The sequence below is a fragment of the Pinus tabuliformis genome, chromosome 9 (assembly GCF_031772625.1).
Source record: "Pinus tabuliformis cultivar Carrire ecotype Pingquan chromosome 9, CPIR1, whole genome shotgun sequence".
Taxonomy (NCBI): Eukaryota; Viridiplantae; Streptophyta; class Pinopsida; order Pinales; family Pinaceae; genus Pinus; species Pinus tabuliformis.
This window is the reverse complement of record NC_142307.1, coordinates 1515797189-1515818510: the sequence shown is the minus strand read 5'-3', so window position 1 is coordinate 1515818510 and position 21322 is coordinate 1515797189. Positions and strand designations below refer to the sequence as shown.

General features: G+C 40.0%; 1 protein-coding gene across 2 annotated transcripts in view; it reads right to left on the bottom strand.

The window, feature by feature from the left end:
* Positions 1-17771, bottom strand: part of LOC149154354 (Peptidase S41 family protein) — a 367381-nt gene extending 349610 nt beyond the window's left edge. The window contains exon 1 of one of the 2 annotated variants that reach the window (XM_089437783.1): positions 17039-17771. In XM_089437783.1, coding sequence (XP_089293909.1) covers positions 17039-17359 — 321 coding nt within the window. In that variant the 5' untranslated portion in view covers positions 17360-17771. The remainder of the gene's footprint in view (positions 1-17038) is intronic. The other variant, XM_089437782.1, reaches the window with a different exon arrangement.
* Positions 17772-21322: the final 3551 nt, after the last annotated feature.

The following is a 21322-nucleotide window of genomic DNA, read 5'->3' as shown; positions in this document are numbered from 1 at the left end:
AAGTAGCATGTCTTCAACTGAGTTCAGCGATCACATGTATCATCTTCTTAGAGATGATCTATGCTCTTATGTAGATAAGTCCAAAGTGTTGACTTATGTTGTAAATGTACTATCTCTCTCTCTCTCTCCTAAACTATTGAAGAACCTGTAAGAAAAATTGATCAAGGGTTTCCCCACATTGGGAATTGTCCCTGGCTCATGCCACATCTTGTGTCCTCGTCTTAGCTTGTCTTCTGTGATCTATGTTTATGTTCTATCTGCAATTTACTTTAATGCTGATGTGATTGCTAATCTGGAAAAGATATTGAGCTAACTGTGAAAATTGAAATAAATTGCTCTAAGCATAGAACATACCTAAAATTAACATTCTCCATCACATTGCTAATGTCTGGCCACTGTGACTAACTCCCACTGCCCACTAACCACTGTGTAACTCTAATGTTGCATATATGTTGTCGTTGACACTGCTATACTGCTGCCAACTCTGCATTTGCATTGCAACTCCCTCTCATCTGTTATTGTTGAAATTGCAACAAATGCAACTAAGAAACATCCTAAATACTAAATCATCTATGTCTGTTGCATTTGTCTCCGGGGTTTTGACTGCTACTAGTCACTGCACTGTGTAGTGTCCACTGAAGAATCTGCGTTGCTGCTAACTCTGCACTACTGCCAACACTGCACTGCACTCCTCAACCCCTGACTGCCACTAGTCTGGAACTGTCACTCCGAAATCTGACTGCATCAACTAACACTGATCCGCCCTGCTACTGAATAATTGTTGAAATTTCTAAGTCTATCCATTAGAAATTTAATCTGTATTCTTCTGGTTTATTTCTTCTACTTGTTAAATTCAAACAAGTTATTTAAAACATATAAATAACGAAATAAAGACAATACAGTCTCCACATCTACAGATCATCAGCTAAAAGAAAACAAACACACAAGTGACACCGTTATTTTTGGACAAATGTCCATGGAAAAACCCAATGCGGGAAAACCGGTGCAACTATTCTGAGGGTTTATTATCCTGCACTGGTGCAACACTCTCCGCACCTCTCGCATTGTTGCAGCCTGCTAGCCTCGCACTGCCCGAGGACTCCTGCACTGTAGCACTCTCCGCTGCTTCATCCACATCTGTCTCTACTGACATCCGCCAGTCCTACTACTCTCTCTTCAGAGCTCCCGTAGCAAGGTATAATCCAAGAGGTTGGGTACCTGAAGGATCCTGCCCCTCATCGCCTGTAGTCCTCCTAACTACAGCTCGATGTCTCCCCACCTCTTCTCTTGAGATACATGAGCACTCATGGCACAATCGTCATCCTCTGCGACCTCCTTCTCTGAATTCGCTGACTTTGCCTTAGAGTCAGACGCCTCTCCCTTACTCTTCTTCTTCGAACACTGGTTCGCATAATGACTCAATTCCCCATAGTGGAAGCACTTGACCTTAGAGAGCTCCTTCTTCTTCCTCTTCTCCTACTTTCCCGCAGATGCTAAAGCTGCATCCTCTTCCTCTTCCTTCTTGATTCAGACTCCTTTGGTTCTACTTCCCGTCTTGCTCAGTCGTCTGATCTCCTCTTGGCGAAGAGCCGCCAACATTTCTTCCCAATCTGGAAGACTCGCCCTTCCCAATATGCTCTGGGCAAATGTCTCCCACTCCTTGGAGACTGCGTTAAGTGCGGTCCTCACCATCAACTCCTGATCCGGCGTGGCTCCTATGGAAATCAGTTGGTCCCGAATCTCCTTCAACCGACCGAGGAAGTGATCTATCTGCTCCCCCTTCTGCATCTGGTATGACCACAGTTGATTCTCAAGTAACATCTTCCTCTTCGGAAGTATGCTGGTACAACGTCTTCAAGGTGTCCCCCATTTCCTTTGCCATATCCTTCTCAGCAATATGTTGGACCACATGATCCTTGACCCCATCAAAGGATGATGCATTTCGCCTTGGCCATTGCCTCCTCGAACTTTTCATTTTCAGTCGGGTCAACTGGGATCACCATAGTTCTCAAGGCGAAGGCCTTGATGCGATGCCTATCTAGAATGGACAGGATCCTAGGCTTCCAGACCACAAAGTTGGGCGCCCCGTCTAGCATGTCCTGATCCCTCAGCCCATTCATGGCCATCTCTCTACTCTTCTGTCAACTCCTCCGAGTCTCTCTACTTCCCTCTGGAAGTTTTCTCTTTGACTCCTGTTGAGTCTCTCTACTTCCTGCCTGGAAGTTCTCTGCTGGACTCCCTCTGAGTCACGATTTCCCTTTTGGAAATCCTCCTGCCAATCGTCAAGTTGCACCTCTCCGATCTTCTGTGCACTTGCAACACTGATCTGGATTCCTTGGCTAGAAATACGCCTCGTTAGAAGCTCCCTCTACCTTGGTTTTGCCTTGTTAGGTATTGTTCTGCGCATAGTACCCCACCGGCTTTGCTCCCGCAAACTGCCCACAGGTTCGCTCCCGCAAACTTCCCGCAGCTTCCTATGCCCCAGCAACTGAAGGACTGAGCCTCTAGGCTCTGTGCAGCCCCGACACTGGCTAAACATCTCCCTCAGCCAACTGTGTCAACCCTCCTGGTCTCTGCGTGGCTCTGCATGAGCCTCTTTCTGCCCTCCTCAGCTTATGCGCTAGCCTTTCTCTGGCCTGGATTGATGACGCAGTCCCTCTGCATCAACCCTTCTTTTGTTGCTTCTACAAGGATCAGCTTCTGTCACTTGGGACAGCTAATTCTCCTACAAATGCTCTGCTTAGCCGATGCCTTCAGCTCTCCTGTGATCTGTAACCACGCTCCGATACCATGTTGAAATTTCTAAGTCTATTCGTTAGAAATTTAATATGTATTCTTCTGGTTTATTTCTACTTGTTAAATTCGAACAAGTTATTTAAAACATATAAATAACAAAATAAACACAATACAGTCTCAACATCTACAAATCATTAGCTGAAAGAAAACAAACACACAAGTGACACCGTTATTTTTGGACAAATGTCCACGGAAAAACCCAGTGCGGGAAAACCAGTGAAACTATTGTAAGGGTTTATTATTATGCATTATTTCCTTGAGTACAATTGGGTGCCAAACTGGCTCACCCGACAGAGAAAAATAACTGGGAACAATACCTCTCTATTCGGAAACAGGTATTCAGAAAACCTGTCCCACGAAACCCTCTCCAGCGACTCTGAAGCACTGCGCTAGCCCTTTTGGCCTCTGTGTCAGCGCCAAACCCCTTTGCGTCAGCCCTCTGAGGCACTGCGCAGCCTCTGGGACCCTCTGTGTCACTCTAGCTGATCTCTGCGTGGATGACACAGTGCCTCTGGCATCTGTGTTGTCTCTGTTGGCCTCTGCGTGGCCTACTCTCGCTGCTGCTTCTCACTCTCTGCCTCTGCGCTGGTCTCTTGGCACTGTCTCTGCCTCTCTATCCAGTACTCACTGCCCCTCGTTGTTGATCACTAATTCGACTTTGCTTAATAACCCCGATCTAGCAAATCGAATGACTAATCACTCTGGTGTATTCTCCAACTGACCCTCAAGCCTCCTCTTATAATTTTCCTTTTAGTCCTTCAACGACCGAGATTAAATCTCTAATCAATGGCTAAGATTAGATTTGGATTGACCCATGACTTTTGGAACCTTCTAACCCAGTTTTATATTAATACCCATTAATATTTTATCTTTCCTAAGTTTAGACTTAGGAGCTCCATTAAAAATATTAATTATTTTAATATCTCCCAAACTGGGTACAATCTGTCCAAACCATTTCTGGGTCTTGGAGATCTCATGTGCTTTAGTCTCTACACCAATTTTCATGGCTAGAGCACATTCGATGCTACCCCAAATCAACACTCCATCTTAGCGAGGACTATGCTCTAGTAATACTCCTTATTGAGTATCACACTGATTATCCGGCACCAGTACATGTGCTGATTCTAGGCCTCCTCGCCCAACATCCTCTGCACTATTGCATCATGTACTACTGCCCATGGCCCTCCCACTGCCACTACTACATCCGTACAGCAGCTCCCTTTGCATTCGTGCTGCTGCTGGTCCATCCTCCCAACACTACATCCCCTCTCATCATGTTGCATCATGCTATTGCACTGCAACTTAGTTACTGATAAGTAAGTAACTGATCCACCCAACTTCTGACATCCCTGTCAGGCTAGAAACACTCCCGATGCTGAAGCTCCCTCTGTCACTAACAAGTGCTCCCTCTACTGACCTCTGCGCTGCTACAACAACTCCCTGCATCTCGCACCGTTGCACACCTCTCTGTGCCATCTTGCACTAGTGCAACACTCTCCGTGCCTCTCGCATTGTTGCAGCCTGCTAGCCTCGCGCTGCCTGGGGACTCCTACACTGTAGCACTCTCCGCCGCTTCATCCACATCTGTCTCTACTAACATCCGCCAGTCTTGCTACTCTCTCTTCGGGGCTTCCGTAGCAAGGTATAATCCAAGAGGTTGGGTACCTCAAAAATCCTGCCCCTCATCGCCTGTAGTCCTCCTAACTACAGCTCGATGTCTCCCCACCTCTTCTCTAGAGGTACATGAGCACTCATGGCACAATCGTCATCCTCCTCGACCTCCTCCTCTGCGTTCGCTGGCGTTGCCTTAGAGTCAAACGCCTCTCCCTTACTCTTCTTCTTCGAACACTGGTTCGCATAATGACTCAGTTCCCCACAGTGGAAGCACTTGACCTTAGAGAGCTCCTTCTTCTTCCTCTTCTCCTACTTTCCCACAGATGCCAGAGCTGCATCCTCTTCCTCTTCCTTCTTGATCCAGACTCCTTTGGTGCTACTTCTCGTCTTGCTCAGTCGTCTGATCTCCTCTTAGAGAAGAGCCGCCCACATTTCTTCCTAATCTGGAAGACTCACCCTGCCCAATATACTCTGGACAAATGTCTCCCACTCCTCGAAGACTGCGTTAAGTGCGGCATCACCATCAACTCCTGATCCGGCGTGGATCCTATGGAAGTCAGTTAGTCCCGGATCTCCTTCAACCGACCGAGGAAGTGATTTATCTGCTCCCCCTTTTGCATCTGGTATGACCGCAGTTGATTCTCAAGTAACATCTTCCTCTACACAGAAGTATGCTGGTACAACATCTTCAAGGTGTCCCACATTTCCTTTGCTGTATCCTTCTTGGCAATATGTTGGACCACATGATCCTTGACCCCATCAAGGATTGATGCATTTCGCCTTGGCTATTGCCTCCTTGAACTTTTCATTTTCAGTCGGGTCAACTGGGATCGCCATAGTTCTCAAGGCGAAGGCCTTGATGCGATGTCTATCTAGAATGGACAGGATCCTGGGCTTCCAGACCACAAAGTTAGACGCCCCGTCCAGCATGTCTTGATCCCTCAGCCCATTCATGGCCATCTCTCTGCTCTTCTGTCAACTCCTGCGAGTCTCTCTACTTCCCTCTGGAATTTTTCTCTTCGACTCCTGTTGAGTCTCTCTACTTCCCTCCTGGAAGTTCTCTGCTAGACTCCCTCTAAGTCACAATTTCCTTCTGGAAATCCTCCTGTCAATCGTCAAGTTGCACCTCTCCAATCTTCTGTGCACCTGCAAAACTGATCTGGATTCCTTGGCTAGAAATCCGCTTCGTTAGCAACTCCCTCTACCTTGGTTTTGCCCTGTTAGGTATTGTTCTGCCCACAGTACCCCACTAGCTTTGCTCCCACAAACTGCCCACAGCTTCACTCCCGCAAACTGCCCACAGCTTCCTATGCCCCAGCAACTGAAGGACTGAGCCTCTAGGCTCTGCACAGCCCCGACACTAGCTAAACAGCTCCCTCAGCAAACTGTGTTAACCCTCCTAGTATCTGCGTGGCTCTGCATGAGCCTCTTTCTGCCCTCCTCAGCCTCTGCGTTGGCCTTTCTCTGGCCTGGACTGATGATGCAGTCCCTCTGCATCAACCCTTCTTCTGTTGCTTCTGCAAGGATCAGCTTCTATCACTCGGGATAGCTAATTCTGCTACAAATGCTCTGCTTAGCTAATGCCTTCAGCTCTCCTGTGATCTATAACCACGCTCCGATACCATGTTGAAATTTCTAAGTCTATCCGTTAGAAATTTAATCTGTATTCTTCTGGTTTATTTCTTCTATTTGTTAAATTCGAACAAGTTATTTAAAACATATAAATAACGAAATAAACACAATACTGTCTCAACATCTATAGATCATCAGCTAAAAGAAAACAAACACACAAGTGACACCATTAGTTTTGGACAAATGTCCACGGAAAAACCCAATGCGGGAAAACAGACGCAACTATTATGAGGGTTTATTATTATGCATTATTTCCTTGAGTACAATTGGGTGCCAAATTGGCTCACCCGACAGAGAAAATTAACTGGCAGCAATACCTCTCTATTCGGAAACAGGTATTCAGAAAACCTGTCCCACGAAACCCTCTCTAGCGACTCTGAAGCACTGCGCTGGCCCTTCTGGCCTCTACGTCAGCCCTCTAAGGCACTACGTAGCCTCTGGGACCCTCTGTGTCACTCTAGTTGCTCTCTGCGTGGATGACGCAGTCCCTCTGGCCTCTGCGCTATCTCTGTTGGGCTCTGCGCAGCCTACTCTGGCTGTTGCTTCTCACTCTCTGCCTCTGCGCTAGTCTCTTGGCACTACCTCTGCCTCTCTGTCTAGTACTCACTGCCCCTCGTTGTTGATCACTGATTCGACTTTGCTTAGCAACCCCACTTTAGAAAATCGAATGAGTGATCACTCTAGTGTATGCTCCAATTGATCCTCAAACCTCCTCTTATACTTTTCCTGTTAGTCCTTCAACGACCAAGATTAAATCTCTAATCAACGGCTAAGATTAGATTTGGCTTGATCCATGACTTTTGGAACCTTGTAACCCAGTTTTATATTAATACCCATTAATATTTTATTTTTCCTAAGTTTAGACTTAGGAACTCCATTAAAAATATTAATTATTTTAATATCTCCCAAACAAGGTACAATCTGTCCAAACCATTTCTCGGTCTTGGAGATCTCATGTGCTTTAACCTCTCCACCAATTGGCTAGAGCACATTCGATGCTACTCCAAATCAACAATAATGTGGGCCCTGTAGCAAGGTAATGATCCACGAGGAGGATACCTCAATGGATCCTGCCCAAACCTCTGCAACTCTGGGACTATGGCTCCATCTCACCCCACCTCTCTCCTGGAGGTATAGTTGCAAACATGGCGAAATTTGATCTACTCATAATGTCATTGCTACCACTCTGTTGATGCTTCAACTCTGTTGTTGCAACTACTGCAATAATGAGTCTGATCTCCCCAGGTCCTGAAGCGCTAGATTCGATAGGGATGCTCCCTCTGAGTCTCGATCTTCCTATGGGAAATTTCTTTGCTCCCTCCTGGCAACTCGCACTGTCCTCCTGTATTGGAAACTGGATTGTGTAGCTCTGCGCTGGGAAGCTCTACTACTGGAACTACACCTGCATCCTGCCACTAGGCAATTCTCACTGTCTGTGTCATTGCATCTAGCTCTGTAAGTGTCTCACGTGTACTGATTGCAACTAGATCTGCAGCTGCCATCTAAATGATTCACAATGCCTGCTGACACTGAATCCTGCTACTATGGTACTATGGGCTCCTGTAGCAAAGGTGATGGTCCCGCTACAACAATCTGGAACTGATCTGACCAATCTCCTTGTTGCAACTGTGTTGGACCCTACCCATATGGCACACTGGATTCTCATACTCCACCTCCTGGATCTTGTGCCCAACTATCTCCTTTCAAGCCTAGTCCCTCGCACTAGATAGCTCATACTTCCTCTGGTACCTATTTTTGACAACAGGAAGTCAATCTACTGCCCAAATCTGCATTCTGGCTCACTCGAACGACCTCTGGAAATCTCGTATGGCCACCTCTGCAAAGTTGCAAAATTTGCGAAACTCAAAAACTGATAAAAAAAATTAAAAATTAAAAATTAAAACATCTCCTTCTATTTCCATGCTCGGCTACCTATTCTGAAACTCACACTCTCTCCTCGAATGTGCAGAACTACTCTGTCTTCCTTGCTCTGCCTTCAACTTCTTTCTGGGACTATTCACTAAGCCTTTCCAAATGTCCTTCTCCGGAAAAATGGCACATGCACTGTAACCCGAGCAACTCGAACTGGATGCTTCTAGCAAATTCACACTGCCTTCTACAACTGGAAAATTATAGATCTCCTCGAGAAAAATGGAACTGTGATGCCAGCCTAAGCTGCATATACCCCAATGGTGCAACCTAAGCTGCATATACCCACAATATGCAATTAAGATTGCATGTCGCACTATGTGTGTACATGTCCCAAGAATTTCTAAAGCTCCTTTATTAAACTCTACACTGAAACATTCATTTAACTGTCCACAGGTTATAACTTTGGGTTACTTTTCACCTCCGGCGCTTATCAACCATACCCTAGTCTTTAGACTTTGGTTAAACTCAAACTTAACCCATAAAACATTAATCCGCTTATTTCTATTATAATTTCCGTATAATAGAAATATCTCATAAACCACGCTTAAACCTTACCTTTCCGCCATTCCACAAACCTTTGCACATACATCGATGCTCTCCTTAACGCGTTAAATCTCCGCCGTCGATCTTATTCCTCAATCCGACGACTATCGCGTCACCCAATCGCTAACTAGCTTAGCTGATCTCCACCGTTGATCTGTCTCATCCGATCCAACGGCTATCACATCATCCGCTCGCCAACAAACTTGGTTGATCACCACCGTTGATCAATCCCGCTCGATCCAACGGTAATCACGCAATCTTGCGCAGATATTTGCATCGTTTGCTACGTTTCATCCGCTAAAGGTAATCGCGTGAAATTTTGAAAGACCGCTTACCACCTTTAGGGCGCGCGAGAAACTGCTTACCCCTTGCGAATACCACTCCGTCCTTCTACTAACACGTGGTGTTAATCTCCGCCATTCATCTTCTTGACTTTATTTCGCGTGACTTAATCTTATCCGTCTATCGCACACAATCTCATATGTTGATCTGATGGATCCAACGGTTCCTGAACATTGTTATGTTCTTTTGGTTCTTAATGTGTAATCGCCCATTCGGCTTTCTACCTGTGTATTTGTCTTCGCCTCACGATCTTCACTTGTTCTGATATCGATCTCCGCTCGCGCCTTTATGCTTCCTTCACTTTCGCTGTAACCTTAAAGGCTAAATAAACTCAGAATACACATCACACAAACTCAGAATCGAGTTATCTGTATTAATAAACAACCATTTACACAGGAATTTCTTCCTCGGCCTAATTTTCAATATCAATGGCCTTTCCTTTCCTGCCCGTAGGCCTAAATGACTGACTCTCTGACTCCTGACTGACTGACTGACTCTCTACCTCCTTACTCTGCCTTTTAGGCTTACATTTATACAAAAGGTTCTGTTTAACCAATTCTGGTTCAGATCCTTAATCTGCTGAACTAAATCCTGAATATCCTCTAAGTCCACTTTGAACTCCAGTAATCCCTAAGAATCCTCTCTAGTTCCACGAATCATGACACCACTTCTAGTCTAAGACTCATAATTGATTTCTAACTCTCTCGTCATCACTCATCATCACTCATGTTCTCCTACATTCGAGAGCATTTACAAACATCCTCACAATATCTAATTAATTCATATTCCAATCACTCAAAACATTAATAATTACATACATAGGAATCCAACTTCCTTGAAAACACAAGACCCCCCAAGTTAACTAGAACATAATGAAATTGCTGAGCTGTATGCTCCTGCATCAAACTAGAAACCCTCTAGGGAAATCTAGAAATTCCTCCCTTTGTGTGTGCACTTTTCTCTTCCACCCAGCACTGATTCTGCTCTAGCAACTACTGCAAAACCCTTTTGCGCCCAAACAAGGAATCTTCCCAGCGAAAATATGAGTTGTTGTTGCTCCCTCTACCTGCTAGAATCACTATTCCGAACAATTCGGATTTTCTTCCACCTAGCAACTGAAAATCGAACCCTTGCCTAGCAATTCGTATTCCCTGGCTAGGCACTGCGGAGCCCCAAAAAAATTCGGCCAGCTACTCCCCCTAAACAGCGAAATTATCTTCTTTCACCTCTGAGTTTCCCATCTGATCAAACTCACTCTGAAACCATGTGAAAATTTCACTACTGAAATCCTGTTGTAGCAACTGGAATTAATTCTTCTAATTGTTAATTAATTAACAATTTATTTGCTACGGCAAATATCGAATAAATCACACTGCAACCTTCACAAATAAAATTGTGCAAAATAATAGCGCTGGAAACTGAGAAATATGCTAGCACGCACACGTAAATTTGACAAAAGTCCCCGAAAAAACCCAACTTGGGAAAATCAGTGCAGCAACTGAGGGTTTTATATTATTATGCAGCAGTGAGAAATTCTGAGTAAAACTAGATGTCGAAATTTGGCAATCCTACAGAGAAAAATACTAGCAAAAATCTAATGAGGAATTTTCCTCACCCGACAAGCAATTTCAGCTCTGACTGTTAGCTCCAAGTGAGTCATCCAAACTGCTTCTATGCAAGCTTGCGTCACCCTAGCGCAGTCCCTTCCACGCTCAACCTGAATGAACTGCTCCTCAAGCCGTCTAGTCTGATTCTAACAAGGAAAATGCCTCTCCTGGCCTTTAGAAAGTCTTTCCGACCTCTGAAACTGAAACTCAGCTTCTCCCCAGCAGAATCGAATTGCCTCTTAGAGGCTTCGGCACAACCCCTCTGTGGCTATCTCTGCCTCTCTGCAATGTACTCATCGGAATTGGAAAATCTCCCCTCCGGACTCACTGTCCCTGCCCCTCTCTGTATCTGCTTCCTTTTGAAGCTCAAACTCTTCCGGCTACTGCCTCTGGAAAATCGAACTCTCCAAGGAAATCAATCTTTGTGTGTCTCACGAGTGTGTTATGAATCTACCCATCGACTTCTTCTTATAATCTTTTGTTGGACCTCCAACGACCAAGATTAAAACTTAATCAAGGGCCCAGATTATTTCCTAGTCGATCTGTGTCAGTTTTTAGATGATTCGCACCTTATCTCAATTAATTCTCATTAATTAACCAATTTTCGTAAGTTTAGACTTAGGAAATATTTTAAAATAAGTTAATAATCTAATTGAAACACCTTTAGGTAGAATTTCCATAAACAATTTCTAGGTTATGGAGAACTCATGTGTTTTAGCCTCTCCACAAAATTTCGATACTAGAACACCTCCAATTCTACAAAAAATAACACATTCCCTTCAAGAAGAACAAAAATTAGTCAAGAACTTCAGCTCATACATTCTGATTTATGTGGACCTATGTCTCTTACTTCTCTTGGTGGCTACTTGTATTTCATGATTTTTGTTGATGATTTTCTCGCAATACATGGATATTCAATTTGAAAAAGAAAGGGGAAGCATTTGACATGTTCAAATATTTCAAGGCTCTAATTGAAAATCAAACTGGAAAGTTGATCAAAGCTTTCAGATCTGATAATGGAGGAGATTTCATCTCCAATGATTTTAATGATCTTTGCAAAGATGCCGAAATAAAGAAAGAGACCACTGTGTTGTACAATCCACAACAAAATGGTGTGGCTGGGAGGAAGAATAGAGCCATTATGGAAGCAGTTAAAGCCATGCTGCATGATCAAAAGCTACCAAAGTTTCTGTGGGAATTGTTGTTTATGTGCAAAACAAAACTCCTCATCGGGCCTTAAACAATAAGACTCCTGAAGAAATCTTCACTAGTAAAAGGCCTTAGGTGAATCATTTGGTTGTCCTGTATACTTCCATGTGCCAAAAGAGAAAGGGAACAAACTGGAAGCTTCAGGTAAGAAAGGTACATTTGTTGGTTATTGTGATAATTCAAAAGCTTATATAATTTATGTACCTGGTCAAAGAACTATAGAGTTTAGCAGATACGTGACATTTGATGTAGATGCAACTCTTAGAAAAGCAAGAGACTCTCCTCCTCTTGCCATTGCTGAAAGACAAGTTGTTAATGAAAAAGAGGCTGCATTTGAGTTTGAATCATATCTTGAGAATGAGCTTGTTGATAATCCAATGGGTTTCATGGATCCTCTAAATCCTCCACCACATGATCCTCCTACCAGAAAGAGACCATTATGGCTGCGAGATACCTTGCAAGATGTTGAACAACATGCTACCCCAAGAGGAACGTTCAGAGAAAGTAAGAAGCCAAGTCGGTTTCAAGGGTTTGTTGTTGCCATGAGCAACATCATTTAGGCAGAACCATGCACCTTTGAAGAAGCTGCAAAAAAACAAGTCTGAAAAGATGCCACGACTGAAGAATACGAGTCCATCATCCAGAATGATGTATGGGATGTGGTTCCTAGACCTCAAGGTAAATCTGTTGTCACTTCCAAATGGTTGTTTAAGATTGAACATGGTGCAGATGGTAGTATTAAAAAATATAAGGCTAGATTTGTAGCTAGAGGTTTCTCTCAGAAAGAGGGAATAGATTATGATGAGATTTTTGAACCAGTAGCTCGATACACTACTATTTGATCTATTTTGCCTTAGCTGCTAGCCAGGGATGGACTCTTCACCAAATGGATGTGAACACTGCTTTCTTGCATGGCTTCCTCAAGGAAGAGGTATTTGTGGAACAACCACAAGGCTTTGAAGAGAATGACAAAGAAACTCATGTATGCAAACTAAAGAAAGCTTTATATGGGCTAAAGCAAACTCTAAGAGCTTGATATGCTCGCATTGATAGCTACCTGATAAAGCTTGGTTTCACAAAAAGCAGTGCAAACCCAAACCTCTACTTCAAGACAGTCCAAGGTATACCTTTGATTTTGGTATTTTATGTTGATGATTTATTCTTAACTGGAGGAGAACCTCTTATCCTCCAGTGTCAGAGAGAGTTAGTTTCTAAATTTGAAATGAAAGACTTTGGTTTGATACATTACTCTCTGAATCTACAGTTCTAGCAAAGATCTGGTGAAATTTCTCTCAGATTGGATAGCCAGTTGGGCATCCAAATTTATTGTACTCCGAATTCACTGTTGCTTAATGATAAAAACCCTCAGTTGTTACACTAGTTTTCCCACATTGGGTTTTTCCGGGGACATTTGTCCAAAAATAACTATGTCAATTTTTATGTGTGTGTGCTAGCATTTCTCAGTTCCTATTTTTGTTTCCGCGGTGTTTTATTTGGTGAACAAAATTGCAATGTGAATAATTTGTTATTTTGCTGTAAACAAAATAAACTGCATAATTAATTTATCCGTTAGAAGAATTAATTCCAGTTGCTACATTTCAAAGAATTTTCACACTTCAAACTCTATCATAAAACTGTACATATATTTTATACCAAAAAATGGGTCGCATAATGCAATTGTCATGAAAAAAACCAAGTATCTAGCACACACCCAAGGGGCTACTTCATAAAAGATAAAAAGTCCATGCCCAACGGGCTTACAGGTCCAAGAAAAACCAACAATCATATAGCCTCGGGTTAGAAAATAGAAAACAAATATTAATGCCAGTTAACCAAAACAAAGATAATTCATAAAGATTAAGCAACAATAGATCCAATGTTGAAAGTAGGGTCACAGTGATCATGATTCAGGCTGCACCTATTAACTAGTGGTGCATCAACAGGCAGGAAGGGGTCCCATCATCATCATTCTATTGCTCAAGACACTTCTCCATCAATATGGAGGTTAAGCCAATGGAACTTGTCGTCCTAAGGTCAAGGAGGAGGAAACCAACTATATCATTCTTATTTTTGGCATTTGTTGTGTTCTCTAACCAAGCGACCTGCTCTAGCGATGCAACCTGTTGTCGAACTAGTAAGAGTGAGAGGAACTAGATGGGGGATGAACCCTTGAAAGGACTCGTCATGCCTAAAGCCAACCCCCAGATTCCTAGAGTCCAACATAGATGCACCACGCCGGGGTCCACCTTGAAGGTCAGCACAAATTTAGAGCCCCATCATACAAATTAGAGATTATCTTGGACATGTAAATCATGATGATGCCACCAATAGTATGTTGGTCCCTTCAAGAGTAGTGATGCAAACTAAATATTTTCCAAATTAAAATCATCCATTTGGATTCATGCTGAAATAAACATCAAGTTTATGAATCCAAACCCATGCTCCAGTTTTACCTGATCCATCAAATTCAAGAATGTCAATTTTTGGCATCCAGGGCCAATTTTCAGCTCTAGGACAGTTATATTTTGCTTGCAGCACCCATCAATATGAAGTCATCATATAAGCTCTCCATAACCTTCTAATTAGATATTTATTATCCCTATCCTTTCTTCATTTATCCTTCCGTTTATGAGGAGGAAACTGTAACAGCTCAAAAGAAGTCTCTCTTCTTGGTGTACTCTGACAACTATGTGAAGTTTCAGCACTAGATCCTTGATTTCTTTTAGTAGCCCTATGTGAAGAGTAATGAGAAGGTTTATTGCTCATGTGGAGCAATAGTTGCATGGTTTGTGTCATTTCCCTCGCATCCTTGCCCATGCTATCCATTTTATGAGACACAGGCTAGAAACTTTCTTCCACATCTTGTTTTAGGGATCTTTCTTGTTTGGGTTCATTCTAGATTTGTTGTGTGAAACCTTGGGAAGACAACTTAGAATGAAAATTCTTGGCAAATTAAGACAAGCCAAAGCTACCAATCACATACCAATATACAGAACAGCCAAATTTCTCAGGTGAGCCACTCCCAGTAGTGAAGATAAACCAATATTCAATGAACAAACTTCTCGTTCAACTAGAACACAAGTTTTTTGCATGACACACAAAGAAAGTTATTCCCAAGAAGCAAAAGCAAGCTCAAGGTACTTCGTTGGATTCAAGATCCACAATTCTGGTTCTAATTTGAGAAAAAGCTTTGTCTTTCACTTCATGGAGCTATGTTGAGATTCAATATCTGCAATTTTATCTCAAATTTTAAGAAAGACTTGCATTTTACCTCATGGAAGAGGTACGAAATTCTTGGACGAACTAATAAAATCCACTAAGTCTATTGACCAAAACAAAAGTTATATAACTAACTTGATATAACTTAACATGACATGAAACTAGTATATTCTTTGACTCTTTTTGCTGATGAAATGAACTGGGCTTATTACACATTTTGATATGAAGGATCGTTTGGCAATGAAGAACCTAGAATCAAGCCAATACGGTGTTGAATAGCCCAAAAGGGTGGAAGCACCATGGGTACATCAAAGATGTAGATGCGAGAGTATACAAGAGTCTGAATATCAGATGGAGGGAGTATGTCAAGTAGCCAAGGAGATGAATCCACTGGATTACAGCAGGAAAGTCTATACATCTACAAACCAGAACTTTGGCACCACGAGGCAAAAGGCACAAGTGTGGCAGAAAATCTACGGTATTGTGATTCCAAAATCCACAGTAAGATGGATTGTCTTAGAAAAACTGTGGGAATGCTTTAGAAAATCTGCAGGATGGTTGCAAAAGCTGTACTGCTAGTCACAATAGGGATGTTGTGGCTCAATGAAAAGATTCAGAAAATACTGGTAGGGCTTGGGCTATATATTGTCATTGTGTGCCCACAGCCTCAAAATAGTTGGAACCGGGTTTGCTGAGCTGTAAATCACTCAATCAGACTTCAAATTTGATGGAAGATAAGAGCATGCGGGAAAGTTTAGCATAAGGGAGACCCCAATGAGGCCAGAATCGCAAAACTGCCCCACAAGCCCTAGTTGGCCTTATAACAGTTAATATATGCACAAACAATGACAATAGAAACACGCATTAGAAGCAAACGTGCAGGGAAAAGTACACTCTATATTTCATGAGAGAAGTGGGATAACGGGCACTCAAACCACACCCCACAACTTCCAAAGAGTTGGAATCGGTGTTGCTGAGTACGGGATCACTCAAACAATCTTCAAATTTGATGCAACATGAGAACATGCAGAAAATTTCAAATGAGGGAATTTTCAAATAAGAGAGACTCCAATGAAGCCAGTATTGTAGAGCTACTGCACAACCCCTCTCTGGCTTTGTACCAATTGATATGTCTACGAAAAGAAAAACAATAGAATCACTCACATAAGGAGCACTCGAACTGCTCCCATTTCATGTGAATTTTCTGATCTAAATCGCACCAAAATTCCAATGGAAATCATAGTTATAATCTATGGTGGTTCAAGTTCAGCCAATCGAGGAACTCTGCCCATGAAATTTTGGCCATCTCTAAATCAACCCATATCTTTTAACATTAAAAAGAAAAAGAAAAATAATAATGAATCAAACAGAAAAGCACAAGGAAAAAAAAAAAGAAATGAGTAGATGAAACCGGCAAAGTTCGTTTGTGATGTTTGGCCAAATTCTGGCATAAATTGTTGGAAATGAGGCTTCTTAAGTGCCCCTTATCAAGAACCGCTCTTACATACATAGAAATATTAAAATTGATAAATAAAGATATTAATAAAGAATAGATGAGATGAACTGAGTGGTAGGTTATTGAGCAAAATTTTGAAAAACAATATCAATACTATATAATATTATATATTTAAATAAATTTACTAATCAAAAATCTGATCTTAAATTAAATTATATTATTATTATCTAATATTAATTTTAAAATCACATCTTATAGACACTAAATTTATTTATAAAACTTCCTGATTTATGAAATTTCATTTCGGAAATATTCATTGCTTAGCCCTAATGAAACCTGCAACCTCAAAGGAGTAAACACACGAGGCCACTCTGACCATTTTTTACCCATTACCACGACTAACCATATCAAAACGCCACTCAGAAATAAAGTTTCGCCTATATTAAACATATTTATGCAATTTCATTTCGGAAATATCCATAGCTTAGCCCTAATGAACCTGCAACCTCAAAGGAGTAAACACATGAGGCCACTCTGACCATTTTTAACCATATGCCATTTTTTACCAATTACCACGACTAATCATGTCAAAACGCCACTCAGCATTAAAGTTTCTCCTATATTAAACATAACCAAAGTTCCAATTACTTCTACTTCTCTCTCAGCAGTTGAAAAGATGATTTATTACCTCGAGAGCTTGGGAAGCAGGAAAGGCAACAGTGAGATATTCTGCCGAGGCGGGACAGTTGCTACATAACAGAGCCGCAGCTGTTATGGCACACAAACCTGTGCGAATGCCTGCTGTCAAATTCTCGATTAAATCATTATTCTTCTTCCTCCCATCACTCATTGGCGACTCTTTCGTCTTAAAGGCCATGAGAATTGTCTTCCTTGCAGTGTTTGGTAATAAGCGAGATTGCCCACGAAAAGGAAAACATGGCTTGGAAGAGCAAGAGCACTCATTCGACAGTCTGACATTAAGACTTAATTTACCGTATAGTGTCTTCATTTCACCTCAATTTGCTGAAAGAAAATCACAAGACCTCGACAATTCGCTCGTGTAAAAAGCGGAAGAGATTCGAAACTTGAAAAAACTGAAAACTTATCTGTGGGCGTAATTTATAGTCATGTCAGTAGTCATCGTATATGTCATGCAAATGGCTGCTTCGGATTCCCTCTCCCGCTTAATCTCAAGGTCCGGACTGGGGATGAGGGAGTGGGAGCCGAGAGGAAGTATTCCCTCTGCTGCAATTGCAATTGCAATTGCGAGCATGAGAGCAATATGGTAATGCAGAGTATCATTTGAGGAGAGAATTCACGAGTGGGGTCTCATTCGAGCTGGCGTTTTCGAATAGTCATTCAATCAAAGAAGTTGGGCGTTGTGGCTGTGCTTCGAGTTTGCGTTTTTGGTTTGTTTTCAAATACAACCTGAAAATTATTGATCTGTTTGCTGGTGGTGATTTGCCTTTAAATTCAATTTTATTTATTAATTTATTTAGATAATGTTATATGTTAGAATCTTGCCACGTAAATTTATAATGAATCCTTTAAAGAAAAGGAGATTAAGTGATGTAAGTTTACTTTTACATGACATTTAACTTTATAGGTTAGAACTACATGACATTTAACTTTATAGGTTAGAATTAGAATGATGTTATGTAAATTTTGGAAAGGGAAAAAAATTGTTTTAGATTTAGTAAAAGATAAAGAATATTTTTATTTGATATTTCGGTTTATATTGATATTTAGTTTTATGTCACTATTTTTGGGTTGATTATATGGTTTTAGATTTTAAAAAAATCAAATTAATTTAATTAATGTACTTATATAAATTAATTTAATTAATAAATATTGATAGACATTAATTCAACAAAAATATCAAAATACTTACTTTATGATATATCTTATATTTAAGCAAAGTCTTTCTGTAGAAATCACATCAGAGAATTTTATTTTTTTTTGGGCCAAAATAAAAAATCTTTTATGTGATTTCTACCAAAAAATTTGCTTAATTCATTATGGATCACAAAAACCTTAACACAGAAAATATCTTATATTATCTGAATAAATAAATAAATAAAGTAAACAAGGAGCAACTGTTGTGGAGCTAGTCCCTGCCGCTTAACAGAACAATTTGGTCAGTTATTATTATGAGATTTAAATTGCGTTATCATGAGAGCTGGTTTCCATTACTAGTGTGTTGTAGGCATGCTTACTTGTATTAAGATCTAATGAATTGGATGGCCAATTGTTGTATGAACTTTTTGACTTTATGCGAAGAGTGAAATATAATGAACTTTGCCTTTGTTAAGTAAGAATTGTCATAAATGTCATTGAAGTGATAAATCCTTGTAATGTTGAGTTTGTATTTCTTAAAATAAGATTAGTTTTAGATATAATTTTCCAATGTCTCATGATTTAAAAAATGCTTAGATTAATAATTAAAATATAATAAAATTTAATAGTGAATCATAGAAAACTTGAGGGAAAAAAACTATAAAACCTAATATTAATGCATTATAATGTACGAAGAATTAGAGAGTGTTAAAGTAAGTTATGTATTTTAATAACCACGGGGTATAAAATATATTTAAATGCATAATAATGAATTATAATGTACGAAGAATTGGAAAGTGTTAAAGTGAGTTATGTATTTTAATAACCACGGGGTATAAAATATATTTAAATTCATAATGAATGACTAATAGGAAGGTGTTAAAGTAAGTTATGTATTTTAACAACCATGGTGCACAAAACATATTAAAATAATAGGAAGGTGTTAAAGTAAGTTATGTATTTTAATAGCCATGGTGCACAAAACATATTAAAATAAATATGTATCAAAATGTAATAGGTAAATTTTCTTATTTTCTTACATTTGAATATTATGGAAATATTCATAAAATGATAATGACCAAATAAACATTATTATGAATATAAATTTGTTAATTAAATTCGCGGTGGAGAGTGTTCAATATTTACATAGATCATTCTCGAAGGTCAAAGAAGAACTTAAGCATTTAAAAATTATAGCTATGGAGTCTTGAACCCATGATTGAAAGATTACATATCTAGTAACATGTTTGGACATAAATGATACCATTCAGGTTAATCTCAATGATTGAGGAATTATTCCATGGTCAAAAGAACAAAAGATATATTTATTCAAAAATATTGTTTATCATAACTTTAGTGTGAACTTTAAATTTGTCCAATTACTAATTAGCAAAGAAAATAAACCCTGCATCTAATTTCTAATTAGTAATTTGTTGCATCTAATTAATAATTTGTTGTCATACAAAAGGACATGACTTTTGGCCTTTTTTATAGTTTTGGGTTAGTAAATATACCATCTAACTACAATAATAAAATAATTTTGATAAGTTTATTTTATAAATTAAAAATTAAAATAAACAAATTAAAATTAAAAAAAACATTTAAACTTTACCAGTTGAAATCTAAATTGATCATGATCTCCAAGAAAAAATTCATTATCTTTTGGTGTTCTATACTCTTCCTTTCTGCAATATCATAATATTCAAATTAAAAAATATAATTTATAATTTAAACTGATAAGCTAATACATTGTTTAATAATATATTGAATATATATAAAAATATATATTTTTTACACAGAGAACATTGGTTTTGGAGCATAAGCAGTGGCAGTAGAATCCAAATTCAAAATATAATCCAGTTCCTGTTTATCAAAATCGTTCTGTCATTTTTGTTGCAAAATACATTTATGTCAAGTCAAAGAAATGGCACTTTATAAGCTGGATAAAGAAGTATTCTGTCAGTACAATGTCAAATTTTGTGCTGTAACATTTTGTCATTCTGTCAGTACAATGTCATTCTGTCAGCAATCACAGCACTTCATTCCAAGTCTCCACGTTTCAAAAATTTCAGTTGAAGGGGATCCCATGGAATTTGCAGAAATTTATGCTTCTTTATATGAGCTTAGCTGCTGAATTTTAACAACACCATTTCCAGACTTTCCTAGAATGGCTGCAACTGCGCGTTCAGATATTACAACTTCAACTGTAGTTTTTGTGATAAGCTCACCAGCTGCTGTGACACTGCCAAAGATGATATACAATGTCAGGGACATTAGTACAGAAATGGTGATCAGCAAAACCCCCATGATAGCAGCAATCGACAAAGTTTTGCAAATCTTGTGTACCTTGCAAATCGGCAGAACTCCCTTGACGAAGAATTGGCTCCTCAAACTCAGAGAAATTGCCAATACTGTTTATATCCCGATTTGACTGAATTTTGAAACAAAGCATATAGTTAGTACTACAGGGGTTGGTGTTTGCAGACAGATTTATGCTTAATTATCTTAAATAGAAATTTAATTGCAGCAAAGAATCTGCTTTTATTCTAAGAAATCAAAATCAAAAAGTAGCAACAGAGGGACAGTAGAGGAATTCTTGGCAAATGTTGGAAAATGTCAGAGGGAAATCAAAAACTGCATACAAAATGGGTGCACTTGTTTGCTGTGGAGTGCCTGAAATTTCAACCACTGCTTCAGATGTTCCTGGTCTAACTTCAAGAAGATTAACTTTGGCATGAGAAATCTAACCATACAAAGAAAACATGATTAGTAAATAAAGGGTCTTCATAGCAAGGTATCAACAGTTGAGCTTGAATCACTAGCCATTTAACACATTGTTATTTCCTCTAGCATTGAAGCTAAATTTATCGTTAATCTCATACTGTTGCCATGTTATGTCATTGCGGCAAAATGTGGCAACAGTTTTAAATATACAGAACAGGTCCCGTCAAAAATTGATCCAGTACAAATACCAGAGCAGAAATAATGTCGAATAGTTGATAACAGTCGTCAAAGACAAAAAACCTTGTTTTAATTAACAGTGGATGAAAATAAATAAAAATGTTTAAACAAAGCTGACCTTTGATGACCATGGGGCTGGTGAAGACTGCATAGTCGGATAGCTTGATGATGAATG